The 16,470-nt window shown below is 45.8% G+C and overlaps 1 protein-coding gene across 7 annotated transcripts in view; it reads left to right on the top strand.

Moving 5' to 3' along the window:
- foxp1b (forkhead box P1b) overlaps positions 1–16,470 on the top strand; it is a 135,117-nt gene that overhangs the window by 109,791 nt on the left and 8,856 nt on the right. For all 7 annotated transcript variants that reach the window (XM_035524652.1, XM_035524649.1, XM_035524655.1 and 4 more), the window contains 5 exons: positions 5,533–5,640; positions 11,129–11,216; positions 12,564–12,647; positions 15,453–15,657; positions 15,881–15,957. In XM_035524652.1, coding sequence (XP_035380545.1) covers positions 5,533–5,640; positions 11,129–11,216; positions 12,564–12,647; positions 15,453–15,657; positions 15,881–15,957 — 562 coding nt within the window. The remainder of the gene's footprint in view (positions 1–5,532; positions 5,641–11,128; positions 11,217–12,563; positions 12,648–15,452; positions 15,658–15,880; positions 15,958–16,470) is intronic.

Raw genomic sequence — 16,470 nt, 5'->3', positions numbered from 1 at the left:
GCTGTCCCTTCAGGGAACACTGCCTTTGATGGACAGCTACCCATAAGGCTTGGCCTAATAACTATTAATTTGTCGTTAGCAAGTACTCTCTTCATGAAGGGCCCAGCATCTGAAGAGCCCGACACAGACACCTGGGAGTCTGGCTATTTTAGCAGCTAGATTACTGGAATGGGAGTAGGTCCGCTTCCTTATTAATTACCAGCGTACTGTAGGTAGACACTTCTGTTTTGGTACTTGTGCTTATAATTACACGGCTGTGTAGTTTGACTGGTAAACTAAATATTAGCCTGTATGTATACACACACACACACACACACACACACACTCACACACACACACACACACACAACAAAGAGTGTCAGTAATTGATCAGAAGAGGCTCGTCTCCCTCGTAATTGTGGATCATAGAGGAATTTCACTTTAGACAGAAGAGAGGCTTGTTTAAGGAAAAATTTTCATCTACTTTGAAGCTACAATGTATACAAGCAGATAAAAGTTTTCTAAATGAATCAATCTTTTGTATTATAACAAGGAATCTTTCCTAAGCGGTATAAAGCTGCTTTATAAAAACCCATGACATCATCCTCAAAAGATTTATCTGGGATAAGCATCACGTTGCCACCATGTCTTTGAGGAAGAAATTAATTTTCCGTGTAATATGTTTACTTGTTTTTTGTCTGATGAGGCCTGATCTTTGAACTGCTACTAAGAAGCCTCTGGGCGCTGGGCTCATTCGCACTCTAACACAGACACACATGCACCCGTGCCCATGTCTGACTCATGGTCGACTAATCATAAGCTGTGCTTCAATATGAAAGCGATACAAATGAAAACAGTCAGTTAATACTGTAAATCTGGACCTGGTTGGAAGTGGAGTTGAGATGTGTGTGTGTGCTCCTTCAGAGCAGAGATGAGCTCAGAGAAATAACACAAAAATGTCGTACTCTGAAACGAGCGAAACCAAACGAAGGTAATCCAGCATGGAAGGAAATGACGAAGGGAGCATGAAACCAAAGTAAACATTTCACTGGATACCCCTTTTGTTTTTAAAGCCTTTTGGGCTTTTTGTGGAAATATCAAACGAGCGTCATTTCAGCAACACTTTTCAGCCATCGGCTTGTTTAGTCCCGTCGCTTCCGTAGACCTTTCAGACATTTTTCAGAATGAATGTGGTAGTGTTTTTGGTTTCAGCAGGTGCATTCAGTTCAAACAGGAAATTCTGATCATGCAGGCAGAAATGTTGACTGGCCAGTTTCGGGTTCAGCTGGGTTCATCAATACTAGTGGCTTTCCCTTTCACTCCATCAATGTGCTACCTCAAAGTTCACAAGTACACAAACAACAAGCTGTCTACCATATCAGATCGCAGCGTTACAGTTAAGGGGTAAAAAGGAGCTCTACAAGCTTAGCATCCCTTGAAACATTCGTGAAGACAGGAGCGATCGCACATCCCTCTCACTCTCCCGCGCACCCCCCACCCCCCTTCTGAGATTAAAGAAGACGTCAACAGCAGTTTAGCACAAGGCAGAGAGAAGAAGGCAGTCTGTGGGCTGAATATGCAGTGAGCGTCTCAGATCTGTCATAAGAGCGAGCAGGTAATCGCTCCCTACTCTCTCTGTCTCATATGCGCTCTCTCGCTCTCTCCCTCTTTCTCTGTACCGCTACAGCTGTTCCAAGCAGACACCTTCAAAGATGGAATTAACCGTATCAAACCGCGTAAGTCATTACCACAACAAAAACAAAGGCAAATTAAAGAGACCATATTAATAGCGCGCCGCTCTCGTGTTCTGTCACCCGAGCTTTGCAAGTTCACGCTGAGCGATTCAATAATGCGCACTGATTATTCTGTCTGGTTCAGCTTCGAACACTGATTTCCATTAGTTAGCTCCACGCTTTGCACGAATCCAGGAGAAGTGTGACAGCGAAGACCCTGGCACGAACAGAAAACGTCTTCTCTCTCTCTCTCTCTCTCTCTCTCTCTTTTAATTTTTATCTTGGACCTCCACAAACGTTTGATGTTTTTTTGTTGTTGTTTTTATTTTTTCGTCTCTCCCTCCTTCTCGCGAGAGTCTTCTCACACCAGGGCACAGCCTGCCGGCGCGCCGCTGATGGACCTGCTCCCCCACGCCGTGCCGGATCGCTTTCCTCCTGGCCTTTAAGTACCGTGTAGTCAGGTTCATGTGTCATACGAGAGAACCCCGGCCAGCCGCTGCGACGCCTGCAACTAAAACCTTAAGTGCATTCGCGGGCATTGCCTGCTGGCTTCATTCTTCTGTCTTAAAGGAGAGGGGAGGAAACCCAATCGGCCTGGGCCCGCCCCCGCTTTTAGCCGCCTTGCCTCCTCTCCCACCGGTGCCGGCTGCAGAGACGAGGTGCTCGCATGCACCCAAATATGATAAAAGCCTTCCGTGTGCCGGCGCATCTGACCCATCACCGCGGTGATAAGGGGAGAACAGCTATTTGAACTGCCGCAAACCTGTGCTGGTGATTATCTTATTTGGGTGGGGGGTGGGGGGTGGGGGGTGTCCAGGAAAAAGAGGAGGATTCAGAAGGCAGACTGACACCACTTCCTTGGACTGAACTTGCCTGGCGGAAGGGAAAGAGAGGAAGGAACGAGAGACAAAGTGCCACTCTTTTTGGATTGCTCCCCCTTTCTTTTCCTTCCCAGTATGCATCTGGAGGGCTAGGCTCATGGGAGTTTGTTAAAGCAATAAATAATCAAATATGGCTCCCCTCCTCTCTATGGTCTCCCACTCTCTCCTGTTTAATTGATCTTTCACTCTAAAGATGATAATTAAATCATAATTTGGAAGGGCCTCCCCCCCAATACAGATGATAGAAATTCTGTTGTGACTGAAAAGTGTTCCTCTTCCGGTACGAGAGTATGACTTTTGGTACTCCATTTGTACCCATCTTGGCGAGGGGAGGTGACCCGATATAGGCACACTGTTGTGACTGCCAGCCAACTGCTATGCTTGAGTCCTGAATTTTGCATATTCAGTATAACGGTCATAGCCCACCCCCAGCTTTCCATGGTTGTATACCGCAATACTGAATCATAACCGAATGAAATATGACAACGGCATTCGCTTACATAAAAGCATTTTAGACGATTGTGGTATGCGCACGGCTAAAATGTTTGTCGTGCACTTAGCCGTGTAACAGGAGCTTAAGGATGTAGTCTAAGGACTGTCTCACTTTTAATGAGTTTCACCCTCCACGTAAGCACGAAGATGATGCACTTTCCCACACAGCCGTGAAAAAGGTCATTGGAGGTTGCCTTCCTCTCTCCAGAGCTGCCAAACTACGATAGGACTGCTGAAGAGATGAGATGAAATTTAACAGTCAAGGCATCTCAAGTACTGTTTTTAGTGTAGTGCTGGACTGGAATGAGGTCACCACTGGTAGAAATCTCCCCCCACCCCCCCAACCCCCGACTTTCTCAGTCCCTTATTACCCTAATGTACCGCTCTGTAAAATTTGGCATTTACCATTATTTAGTCACCCAGTGGTTAAAAAGAGTCACTTCTGTCATCGTTTGCCTCTCTCAAAACCCCAAGCGTTCCACTGTTCAGTATCTTATTAATACTGAATTAAGCAACATGCCTGCTTGCAAAGGAATTATTATAAAAACGAGGGTGTCTCTTAAATTAAAAATTAGCACAACGTTCTCCAGCAAGGAGCTTTGCTTGTTCTTGTTAAAAAGTCATTATAATAGATCTTACCCCATCTATTTATTAGCAGTATCAAAACAGAGGTCTTAATGCGTATGCATAATTCATAATTGAATTTTCAAAAAAAAAAAGAAAGGATATTTCTGTCTTCTGGGAAGAAAAAAAAATGTATGTTAACCATATTCATAAATGGCTCACTGCTTCCTAATTGTGGCACAATTATCGTTTGTTATTTACCATGTGAAGTCGTAAGTGAGTAATTATACCCAAAAAAGTGTGACAACCCCTTGCCAACTCACGTGAGCCATAACCCTACTTACAAATGAGATTTTAATATGAAAATTGACATATTTATTGTAGCCCAAACAAAGCCACATTTAAAAAATTCATTTTTAATCATTCCCATATTGGTATGTTGCCACAGAGTACTTTTTTTTTTATTTCAAATGTAATTATAAACATGTTATATGGAGTGACACAATACGTGTAATAATAATACTTCAATAATATTTCTTTTCTGCTCCCATCTCACAATCTCAGCGTGCACAAAAAAAAAAAAAGAAGGTGTTGACCTACAACAAAAAAACTAAAAGGAGCGATAGAATGTGACCTGTCCTTTAACACTGGGCCACTATGTGGCCAGTGAAGGGATCTAGTTGGCCTTAGAATGGGGGTCTGATCCTCATTCTAAAGGCACACGTTGTTCCACCGATGGCGGACACATGTGGTAGCCATGTAGGTGATGACCCCAGGTTTCACTAGCACTCAGCTGCCTGCTGCCATCACATGTTCGCTCCCCTGTGGCAGTCCACCTGGCCTCGGTGGTCTCCACACTCAACCCGCTGTTTGTGGGGTGAGGTGTGGGCTGGCTTTTAGTTAGGGTTAGGATTAGCTCTTGAATGGGTCTAACAGTGCTGAGTGTCCTTCAGCAGGTTCAATCAAGCGGTTTGCTCTATTGCTTATTGTGGTCCTTGATTGTTTATCGTTCTTGGATTATTATTGATGTTAGCGTACTTTGTGAACTGGGCTCCATGCCTAATAGCCACCAATAAGCTAGCAGCTCGCGGCCGAGTCTAAGCGCGCAGCTCAAGCTATTGTTCTGTAATTGCATCAACACCAGAATCCCTGAGAAGAACGCTTTGTAAAACAGAGATTACACAAATGGTACAAACAGACTGCTGAAATTCCAGAAGAGTGGATGTAGTGGACTTCCCCGTCAAAGCCTCGCCATGACCCCCACAACCTAGCTGGGCCAGTCAGCGTCTCTCAGCATCCGGATTAACTGATAGCAGGTGGAGTGTGTTTACACTTGGTGGGGAGACGGCCAGCTGGATCTGAGAGCTACCTGTTATGGGAAAGACCCGTCTTTCCGGGTGGACGATGGGAACGCCGGTAATGCCGCTCGCCGCGCTGGGCTGGACGGGACTCTCCCGTGTCTCTCTGGCACCCAATCACAGCACATTCCGACTGGCAAGCACAGGGCAGCCCCGTGTGTTTGTTAGGCTGACTGCCCTACCTGAGGGGGAAGTAGAGGTCACATGTACGCGCTGATCACCCACTTCCCCCAAAGGTCAGAGGGTGCACGGGGGTGACGGGTAGAGCTGTGGATCTCTAAGCAGGGCCTCTGACAGCAGACAAATGTGTCTTTTGTTTCATGTGGTTTATGTATATAGATATATTGTGGGAATGAGACATCAATGTGGCATTAAATGACATTGTTATGGAGATGAATAACCCACTCTCAAGGGTAAAGCCATTAATAAAAACAGAGCCGTATTGTACTGCGAGCTCTATATAAGCCCAGTGTGTATGTTATTGATATTAATGTGTTTGTTTCTCTGTCTCACTCCTTCCTGTAGTTCAGTGTTGGAGGACCACTCACACCATAGCCATCCACTCTATGCACACGGCGTGTGTAAATGGCCAGGATGTGAAGCGGTATTTGAGGATTTCCAGTCCTTCCTCAAGTAAGTCTTACACACACACACACACACACACACATACACAGACATACAAACACTCCCACTCTTCTGCCCTCATGAAGGTGAAGCCAGGCCCACCCTTCCCTCATACGTTGTGTCTTAGTGCCCCCCCGCCCCCTTTAGCAATTCAGCCACACCACAGGTGGAGCTCTCTGGCGTAGGTGCCAAGCGGAGGCTCGCCACGTGCACTATCTGCTCCATCTCTGCTGCGCCTGCTCCTTTGGGCTCCTAAGGGCCCTCTAATACCTGTGGTAAGTGCTGTTCCCATGGTGATTTCTGCCAGCCTGTCCCAAACAAGCACGGGGGGTGGGGGTGTTTATCAGCAGCAGGTCTCACTGCGAGAGCCCAGCAGGTTTGCCCTTGTCTTTCCCTCTGCGGACAGCAAGACGGGCATTCCTTCCTCTTTCTCTACTGTGTTGTTCCATCTTATTTTTTTGTGAAATCGTTGACTGTTTTTATTTTTCTTTCTTTTTTTTCCCCATTCCTCACAGAGAAAACCCTGGTAACTTGGGCATCACGTCTGTCACATGATGCTCCTGTGTTTCGGTTCAACAGACATTTGCATTAATATTATGGCTCTTGTACTGTAGGTGAATTGGGTTTTGTGTATAATTACATGTTACAGAAAGCTTTATGCTGGTTACCAGGCGAGCAGGACAAGAATCCATCGGTTTGGAAGTTCAGCTCCTAACACTGTCTGAGTCACCCCTGCCAGCTAGCTCTGCTTCTTGCCTTCTATGCGTGCACAAGGCGCTCAGCCTGAGCACGCCTGCTTCAGGCATGCTCCACCATGACCCCTCCCACTGTCCACATGCGCATAGGAGCGTGAGAGCATTCACATCAGTGGCTGGGATTTTTAGCAAGGGAAATTTCTGATGTGCCTGTGCAGAGGGGGATGACCTCCACCGTCAGTGGCTGGAACTGGAAGCTCGACAGCGAGCGATGCCTCCTCCGCTCAAAGCCGGCTGTTGTGCAGCAACCAGACCGATAGGTCAAAGTACCTTTGGGGAAGACCTGGATTCCCTTAACCTCCTGCGTGTGTGGTGGTGGTTGGGGGGGTGGGGGTGGGGGTTTGGGGGGCGTGTGTGTGCGTAGTCCAACGCACAGCCCTGCCATGGCCGCGGAGACGATGAGAACATGGACAGCATGGCAGCAGATCAATGAGTGTGTGTCGAGCCAGATTAGACCCACTCTAAACAAGATCTGACACTGTTCCATTATCCTGGACTCAGACTAAAACACACAGAGCTGAGAGGCCCATGGAGACAGAGGGGGAGAAAGACATAATGATAGAAAGAACGATAGAAAAGAGAGTTTTTTTTCTCTGGTTTCACCCTCCACACCACTTTTCTGAGTTTTTGCTTGCGTTTCAGACCTGCTGTGTATCTTGGCGCAGTTCATTTAAAGAGTTGCCAGAGAGAAAATGCAGAGGCGCTGCTAACGCCTTTCCACATCGCTTCTTGCAGATAACGGTGTAATTGTCGTAAACAGCGTAATCTGTCTCTGCCTTTCTGTTTACCTGTGGAAGCGAGTGTTAACGAGAGTGTTCGCACTCTCTCAGGCTGCGAGGGAAATGGCCCGTTGGTTTGGCACCCCGCGCAGCTGATATCTAAACAGGAAAGCGCTCCGCCCGCTTCTCCTCCGTTAGTGCATGCTTCGGGGTTTGGGAGTGTCTCATTCAATCCCTCTCTCCCTTTTTTCTTCCCGCTCTGGCTTCACCCACTGCGCCGTCGTTGTGTTTACAAAAATGAGTGGAATTAGCATCCCTGAGCTTAGCGAAGGAAAGTAGAGAGAAGAAAAGGTCCCTCTCCTTAAAAAATTGCCGGAGTGCACTCCGCAATGTTTTTACAAGTGTTTTTATCATGGCAACATCTTGTTTACTTTACTTGCCTGCCCTAAACTGCTTGGAACATGTTAAGAAAACATTTGGAGAGGCTCCACAAAAGGTGCCTTTGTTTAAGCCCAGGCGGGGCGAAGGTTCGCCCGGCGTGGGGAAGGTGTTAGCGCTCGCTGCCGTTAAGCGTTCCCACATGCCGCTCCCCCAGTCCTCTGCTCGACGGGCCGGAAGACTCGCAAATAAAACCGGCAAAGGAAAATAACAAAGAGTAAATCAGTTGGGATGATAAGGGGCCCTGAAAGAACTCCTTTGAGCGGGGGGCTTGGGGGGGGGGGGGGGGGGGGGGTTGCGTGTGGGGTGATGGGGGCAAGGCAGAAGCGTATAGTCAGCAGAAGTGGCGTAGAGCAGCGGTAAAGGGTGAAGCAGCACGCTAACGTGGAGCAGACCTCCACGGCCCATGCCAACAGCAACAACCAGCACCAGGCCACGGTGTTGTTTTAAACCCGGCGGTTATTTATTCTCCCTTTGAAAGAAAAGATGACATACCTATTCGTGCTATCTCAATAAATAAGGAGGAGGTAAGTCTAATTGGCGTTTGGCGGAGGGGATTGGAGGGGAGCGGTGGGGGAGGTGGCACATTTGGAGGAACAGCGTGAGCAATTTTTCAGGGGTTGGGAACTCACAGGAACTCCCGTGGCCTTTGCTAGAGCGAGGCTGGTAAAGGCAGGCAAAGCCGTGGCGCACTCAGATTTGTGCGGCCTGGTGTGCATGTGTAAGCAGACATACGAGGTGGTGGCAGCTTCTGTCAGATTCAAAAGTTGACCCCTGCAGCAAACTGGCCATGGCCAGTGTCACATGTGAAACAAAGTCACCCTACATGTGTCTACGTCTGACACTGTAATCATTTGTGTCTCCATGTGACACTGTAACCATATATATCTGGCATCAATATATTGAACCTTATAAAGAAGTACACATTTGGAAAAATGGGAATTGATTTTTGGTATGTGATTGAAAAATATCACTGGTTAATGTTTAAATGTTAGCAGTTATTTATCAGAAACAAACAGAGAGCATCAGTTTCCCATTTGAGAGCTATTCAAATTTCCATAAATGTATGTTGACTTCAGAACTAGAGTATAACCATTTATCACAGAGTACCCTGTTTGCTTAAAATCAGCTATAGTCAATACACATTATAATATGCAGAAAGTGTCTGGGTCCTCTTACCCTGAAGGCTAAAGCATATATTTACGCATATGAGGAAAAAAAAGCAGTTAAGGACAAACATTAGCACTAAATAACATAAATTTATTTGTCTTGATGACACACGCTATATTTAAAAAAAATAAAAAATAACGTGCTGCATGATTGATGCTATTTTCTCTTGTGAACATATTTACTCAAGCAAACGTATCTCTGTCAGTTGGGAACAATAAACAATATAAGTCTTCATAAGTTTGCCTGGTGATTTTTTGATAGCTGTTCCCTTGGTGTGACGTGTGCCATCAGACTCCCAGTGTATCATTAAACCCGGAGCAAGGGGACAGGCCGTTCCAATGACATGTAAAATGCTGACTGTTTGAGCAGTGTCTATTTAACTTGTTTTATTGTGGCAATTTACATTAGAGACTGTCATCCTGCCAGGAAGCTTTTAAAATGGCCTTTGCTTGAAGTTCACAAAGTGACACATGCCAGCACTCATAGCCTCTCCCGATGTCAGCTCCCTCACTGAGCCAGACCCCCTCATGTCCAGACACTCTTCCAAGAGGCTGCATTAAGGGCCATTTGAATATTTCATTTCCTATTAATTATGCACTCTTACTCTACATGTCATTAGAAGGAAAGGAGGGGGGAGGGGGGATTCATCCAGCATAACAAAAGATGAAAGGGAGGAGAGAGGTTCTCTTCGGGTTCCGTGAACGGGAAATTCTGAGGCATGTCACGTAGGCCGGTGTTCATTGAAAATCCCGGGGCAGTCTCGGCCCATCTCTCTTTTGGGGCGGGCTTCTTGCTCCATGCTTGGAAGCGTTTCCTTGATCTCTCTTTCTCCCTCAATACTCTCCCACTTCAGCAGTGCCATTTTAAGATAAAAAATCTGACCTTGTTTATATCTGTAGTTTACAACTTTAGATATCTATTTGAAATCCACAACACTCTCTTTATAAGACACACACGTTATATGGAGGAAAAAAAAAAAAAGTATACACTATTATAGTTACAGGCAGACCCATTTATGTGAAAGGTGTGACAGCCGTCCGCTATCGTTTTAGTCATTTCCGCTGAAGATGGACCAGGCCTCATACTCGTAAGGACCTCAGTCCTGTATATGCGTCCTGTCAACTTCCCTAACGCCTGTGTCTGTGTCGCCCCCGCTTCCTGCGTAGTACAAATGACGGAACGGGCCACCACCGGCACGTCGCCGCCTGCGTGTAGATATATAGTCAGCCATCACCGAGAGGACTGTCCCTCTCAGCCAGAGGGTTTTTCATTTTATTTACGGAGGCAAGGAATAGGTGTGTCTGCGAAGATGATGGTGGTCCTGGCGCCTGGGCCGCAGCTCCTCTCTCCGCCGACGCCCCTGCTCAGCTCCACCGGCCCCCGACTGCTGACACTGACCTACATGGTCAGCACCGACGCGATGTAATTTATGATATATATAATATATTGGATCCATTAGCGGCCATAATGAAGTGGCGAAATGAAAGGGTATTTGTGAAATCGGTTCAAACATCCTGCTCGGCTTATGATTAAATGATTAATGAAATGCCCCTGCATAAGCATTTTCCAAACCCGTAATTCATACAGAGGCTGATAAAAATCCTCCAATCATATTTCCTTTACTGGCGAAAAACCTTATCTCCTCCATATTATATAAATCACCACAAAATAAAGAAGGAACGGGAAAGACTCACTGGAGCCAGCTACTTATTTAGATTAGTTATAAACGTAGTGAGAGGTGGCTGGAGAAGAGGATCTTGGCAGTATAAAATAGTCACGCATAATTATATTCATAATTCACGTTTATGACAGATTCCATCTCTCTTCTCCTTGTTGTCCTTTGGCTTCTTCTCCTTGCTTCATTTGGGACCTCTTCATCTCCATGACACAATTAACCCAGAAAGCTGCTGAAAATAACAAGAATCCATTTTGCCTTTTGAAAGGGAAAGAAACGGGTTCCCGGAGTACACACCAGCGTGATTCAAAAGTCACGTTTTCACCTGAAATTCCGAAGTAATTTTTTAGAACCTAACTCACTCCTAGGTTTCTGCAGATATAGCCACCTTATGAAATATTCATGCATTTTTATTCCTGAGTGTTTCCGTTTCATGTTAGGGGTAAGGTTCATTCACGGCACTCTCAAATGTGTTTGGAGAGTTGATGTTTTTGGACGTGGTCATGGCTTTATTTACTTTAAAAAATATATATATTTTTTTTATCATTTTAGTATGTGTATACCTCGAGTCCATTTTCATTTTTCCAACATGGAGAGATAAATGACTGCCCCGCAGAACACACAGATAATGTAATTCGATATTTTACCATGAAAGTTTTATCAAATGCTTAATAGAGGGCTGTAAAATACGGTGCTAAAATGAATCCCGTCTCCCCCTCGCTTTCCCTCTCTCCCTGTAGACATCTGAATAACGAACACGCGTTGGACGACCGGAGTACAGCCCAGTGTCGGGTACAGATGCAAGTCGTCCAGCAGCTGGAACTGCAGGTAACATCTCCTCTTTCCTCTGTCTCTTTCTCAAGGCTGTCTCCCTTCACTCCATCTTCCCTCTCTGCCCCCCATCAACACCAGTATGACCAGTTCCTCTCCTCATTCTCTCTCTTTCTGTCTCTCTTCCTCTGACCACTGGCTAAAAGATGGGGGGAAGGGAGGCGGGGGGAATAAAAATGAAATTATTTTGTACATTTGTGAGTAACCGGTCATTAAAAATGTGTTATGTATGCATGACAGCCAGCCCAAAGATATATGGAGCGCCCGAGGCCTTAGTCCAGAAGATAATTACATTTTGAATTTTACTGGGTTTTAAAGTCATTTACGACTTTTAACTATTTGGCACCACAATAAAACATTCCGTGCGACATGGAGAGAGCAACAACAGCAGGCGTTCTCCACATCGTTCTGCATATCGATCGACAAATGGTGTTAATATTGCTCCTTTTTATGGAAAAACACACTTTTCATGCATTTTCATAGGGGAAAAACTTCTGATTAATACATGCATTGAGTGGTTTTAGTGCTAACAGGCATAATGGCACCTAATGTATATGCATAAGGATATTAGTTATGCATGTATTCAGGGGAAAGGTGGTGATGTTTCCACCATGGCGTTCCATTAGAGGAGATTAGCAAGGACAAGCAAAGCTATGCCTCTCAAAAGATTTAAGAGCAGTGTAGCGCTCCACACCTAGCTCGTCCTGAACCCCCAGCCAGGCATTGTGGTGAACATGAAGAGAGCACATAAAGGGAACAATTGTTTAATTCTTCTGCATGTTAATCTACTGTACGCATCTGTTTACCCACACCTGCCCAACATCATAGCCCGCTCAAACGGTTGCAGTACAAACAACAGTGGGGCTTTATGTGTGTGTTTAGCACACGGGGGGTGGGGGGGTGGGGGGAGTGGTTGAAACCTTAAGCAGAAAAAAAGTTTGTGTGTTTACAGGGCGTGCCTTGCTTTGTTTCTGTTTCAGAGCGAGAAAGAGAGAGACAGATGAAGTTAACAGACTCATCCCCTGACTGTGCATAACGCCTTAATATAGGACACACACACACACACACACACAGAGAGAGAGAGAGAGAGAGAGAGAGAGAGAGAGAGAGAAAGGGAAATCAAAGAAAAATTTTGGTGGAGGGCTCCTTTGGGTGAGCTGTCTCAGGTTCAAGAGCAGTCTAAGTCCTGAATGTGTAATTTTATGACGCATCTTCATCCTCCTTTAAAGAGAAGGATCGAAACTGAAATGAAATGAGAATTGGCTGTTTTTGCAGAATGGGTTGTGCAGTGTTGCTCATTTGTGCCTCTCTCATGTCCCTTCTTCCTTCTCTTGTTCATTAAAGTTAGCGAAAGACAAAGAACGTCTGCAAGCTATGATGACTCACCTACACGTCAAGTCCACCGAGCCCAAACCCACCCCACAGCCAGTGAGTAGCACTGTTCTCTCCCTGTTCTCTCACCGCATCATCTTGATCGTCTATATTTAATTGTAAAATAAATGTGCCTTTACGTGTTTTCTCCATCGCACCATCGTTTTGAAAGTGACAGGTTGATGCTGAACAGCTCTGAATTTACAGCCTAGATGGCAACCATTGTTTTTGTTTGGTTTTGTTTGTGTTTGTTTGTTTGTTTGGTTTTTCTTCTGAGGGTCTTATGAAAATAGCACTACCATAATTGGTGAAATTAGACTTCTGTGAAGTACTGCACAGGCATGTTTGCTGAACGAACTCTTGCTGTGCGATGACATTTTGTACAGTCATCAGTTTTGTTGCTCGTATCCAGTGAACGCAGGAACTTGCAAAGCTCTGTAATGAATGAACTGCTGCAGGCCCCTGGTCTCCTTCCCAGTCATGTTTCGCACTGTAATCATTTATTTACAGCACGGTGGTCTTCCTCTCCTGGCAAGCCGCAGGGCTGAAGAGTCAAAACACAGTGGCCAGAGATCACTGGACAGTAGCAACATTACACAGGATCTTTTGTGTATATGATGTGTTCTTGGACATGGACAGCATTGATATCTTGCTCACATATCCCTTAAGGGATGTAGGGCCTGTGTCTAGAAAAGTAGGGTGACGCTGCACAGTCAAGGGTGTTACTGCATTACACAGGAGATGCCTCTCGTCAGACAGTTAGGGAAATATATAAGGAGAACTGCACAGAACAGATGTGTATTCCACACTTGAATTTTAGCTTGAGAACAAGCATGTTTAAGGAGCGTTGCTGCTTCAGTTTGTGTGTGGAAAAATATTTCATTCTGCAGATGTTTTTTTTTTCTTTTTTCAGCTGTACATTAGTTTAAAGATTAGATGGGTTTTGGGGGGGGGGCAGTCGCATTTTATTATTCTTGCACATCACTGTCATTCCAAAAAGCAGCTGCTTATTTATCAGCAATTCATGAATATTAAGGATGGAATCGCCTCGGACTAAGCCTGTTTATCCGGGTGCTACTGCAACTATGTTTACCACTAAGAGTGTCGCTAAGCATGCTTGTCAGAAATCTGACCTTTTCACTGTCCATAATTACGCCGGGCCTTTTCTCCTCCTTTCTGTTCGTTTTGTTTATTTCTTCAGCAGCTTGGTGAGTCAAAGCCAGTATAATTAGATCACCAATTACCATTTAATTAATTTCTGTCTGAAGTCTGTTTTTTTTTTTTTTTCCTGGTGTGCTGGAAAGGGCCCAAATGGCAGAGGAAACAAAGGGCAGCACATTACACGTCTGTCTGGCCTATTGTGGAGGCTCCTCGCCATTTATGACCGGGGAACATGGATGAAACAAAGCTAACCAACACTGCTCTGTGTGTGTGAGCGTGTGTAGGCATGTGCACGTATGTGTACACATGTTTATTATACAACAGTGTGCATATAGTGGGTTTGTCATTACGTACGTCATCATTGTATGTAACTGTTACATATGTATACTGTCAAGTGTAATTTCTGGGCATATGTCCATGTCAAATATTATGTCAAATATTATGCCTTCATTTACACAAAATACTCTTTATGCACCTTTTCCACATATAGAATATTGTAAATTAGTACAAGCACAGAAAAGCCCATTAATCTGTCAAAAGAAACATAAAATATATATATATATATTAAAAAACAAAACAGATCAGATATACTACCACGTCACGGATGAGTCCTTTGTCAGCGGCTGTTAATAGGCTGTGTGGTAAATGTCCAGGCTGTGCTGTATCTGTGTGCTGAGCGGAGGCTTTGGGGAGGGTTACACGTTAAACGGCGTCAGCCGGCATTCACCTGCTTCACCTCCTAGTGACGGCAGAAACATTAGCGCACAAAATTGGACATCTGATGCCTCCAGAGCAGCTGACGGCCTTGACATTTCATTCATCTGTACCCAGTCAGTCGTAGCCCGACATCCAAAAAATCTGTTGCCTTCTGCCCTTTTCTGCCTTCTGCTGAGTTTCTGTCTCCTTTTCGTGTTGTTGATGCCTCCTCTTCCCTCACTGTAGACCTCACAGTGATCAAACCCGTGGCCTCCTTTGGCAAATGAGCAATTAGAACAATTTGGTGAGGGAAATGTGTATTATTAGCTTCCACACTCGCAAATGCACACATTAATACCAGGAGCACTGGGTCAGGCGTGTATTTTGCCACTCCAGTGAAAGAGGAGCATTGGAAGAATCCAGCACAGCTGCTGGGGGAATCCACCGTAGCACCCAGAGCTTACTACTTAATGAGTTTACCTTATAGCCATTAGTTACTAATACCCCCGCCTGTCCTTTTGTTTCCGCTCCTTCTCCGATACATTTCAGACTCACGGTTTGCCAGCCTGGTTCTTGCTGAGTAGGGTCGCTTAGACATGGCATTTAATCATGGTATCACCTCCACAAGTAGCCCCTAATTAGAGTCCTTTTAATATAACTGCAGCCTGTAATTAGTCTAGTTTGGCCTCTCTGTCTTGGGCTTATTAGGGGCCTCTCAGGGGTGGGAAAGCAGTGCTGTCAGCCAGAAAAACGACTTGTGGCCCCAACACTGGCCCGAATCAGAGAGAGCGATGGAGAGTCAGCAATTCAAGTCGAGGTGTTTTGGTTGCTCCTGGAAAGATGAAGGGAATGGAGAGAACAGAGGGCAGAAGTCACCCAGGACTCAGCGGCTTTACCGCCGTTCGTAAATTGGCGCTCCCCGGGTTGTTCGGCACCGTCACATGCTGCGCCCCACTCCACGCCTGCGGACCCGCTGATGATCTGCCCCTTTTTTCCACTCTGCAGCTCAACCTGGTTTCCAACGCTACTCTGTCCAAGACGGCGCCTGAAGCGTCGCCACCCCTCAGCCTGCCGCAGACGCCCACCACGCCCACAGCTCCGCTCACGCCTCTCTCCCAGGCCCACTCGGTCATCACCCCCACCAGTTTACATGGCGTGGGGCCCGTCCGCAGGCGCTACTCAGACAAGTACAACATGCCGCTCTCCCCAGGTAGCTCTCTCTGTCTCCCTTAACCCCCCCACCCCCCGAGCATTTCACAAGGGTTTGTAGCTCTCAGCAGATGATCCTTGATTATCTCTTCAGCTCTAATATCGCTCAGTCTGCTTCCAGATGTGTATTCCACTTGGCTCTTTCCTGTTTTGTTGGGGCGGGGGGCATTAAAGCACGTCTGGCTTGTGTCGTGTGAACTTATGTTTGTTCTGCTCTTTAACAGACATCGGCCAAAACAAAGAGTTCTACATGAACACGGATGTCCGTCCTCCATTCACGTACGCATCGTTAATACGACAGGTAAGAACCCCCAAGACACATTCATGCCTCGTCGAAGACAGTTGCATTCATGCATCGAAAGGCGGCCTAAATATCCAGCATGGATACAAACTGTGCTTTTATTTATTTCTTTATTTATTTTACTTTTTTCTCGTGCTTTCACCACCAGACTACCCTGTTAAATTTCAAATACAATTTAGCCCTGCGACGCAAGATTAACTATCAGCAAATGAGCGCAAGGGTCCTCAGCAGTCGGAGAGCAGAGTGTGGGGAGGAGGGGGAAAGAAACCCTTCATATATAACAATTGCTTTTGATGAAGCATTACAGCCAATGTGATTATTACGAAATTCATTTCACACAACAGCGGGGCTGAGGCGTCTTTAAGATGCCCAGTCAATTATCGGAGGCAGCCTGCTAATCTGCCATCGCGCGAGCATTAATCTGGGCTGGGGGATAATTGGCGTGCTGTAATCTGGCCCCAGCGAAATAGTTTTTACTTGTTCTGGCTGCTAAGCGGAAAAGGGTGTATTCAA

This window comes from Electrophorus electricus, chromosome 3 (genome assembly GCF_013358815.1).
Source record: "Electrophorus electricus isolate fEleEle1 chromosome 3, fEleEle1.pri, whole genome shotgun sequence".
NCBI lineage: Eukaryota > Metazoa > Chordata > Actinopteri > Gymnotiformes > Gymnotidae > Electrophorus > Electrophorus electricus.
The sequence above is the reverse complement of the archived record's forward strand: the minus strand, read 5'-3'. Positions and strand labels throughout refer to the sequence as shown.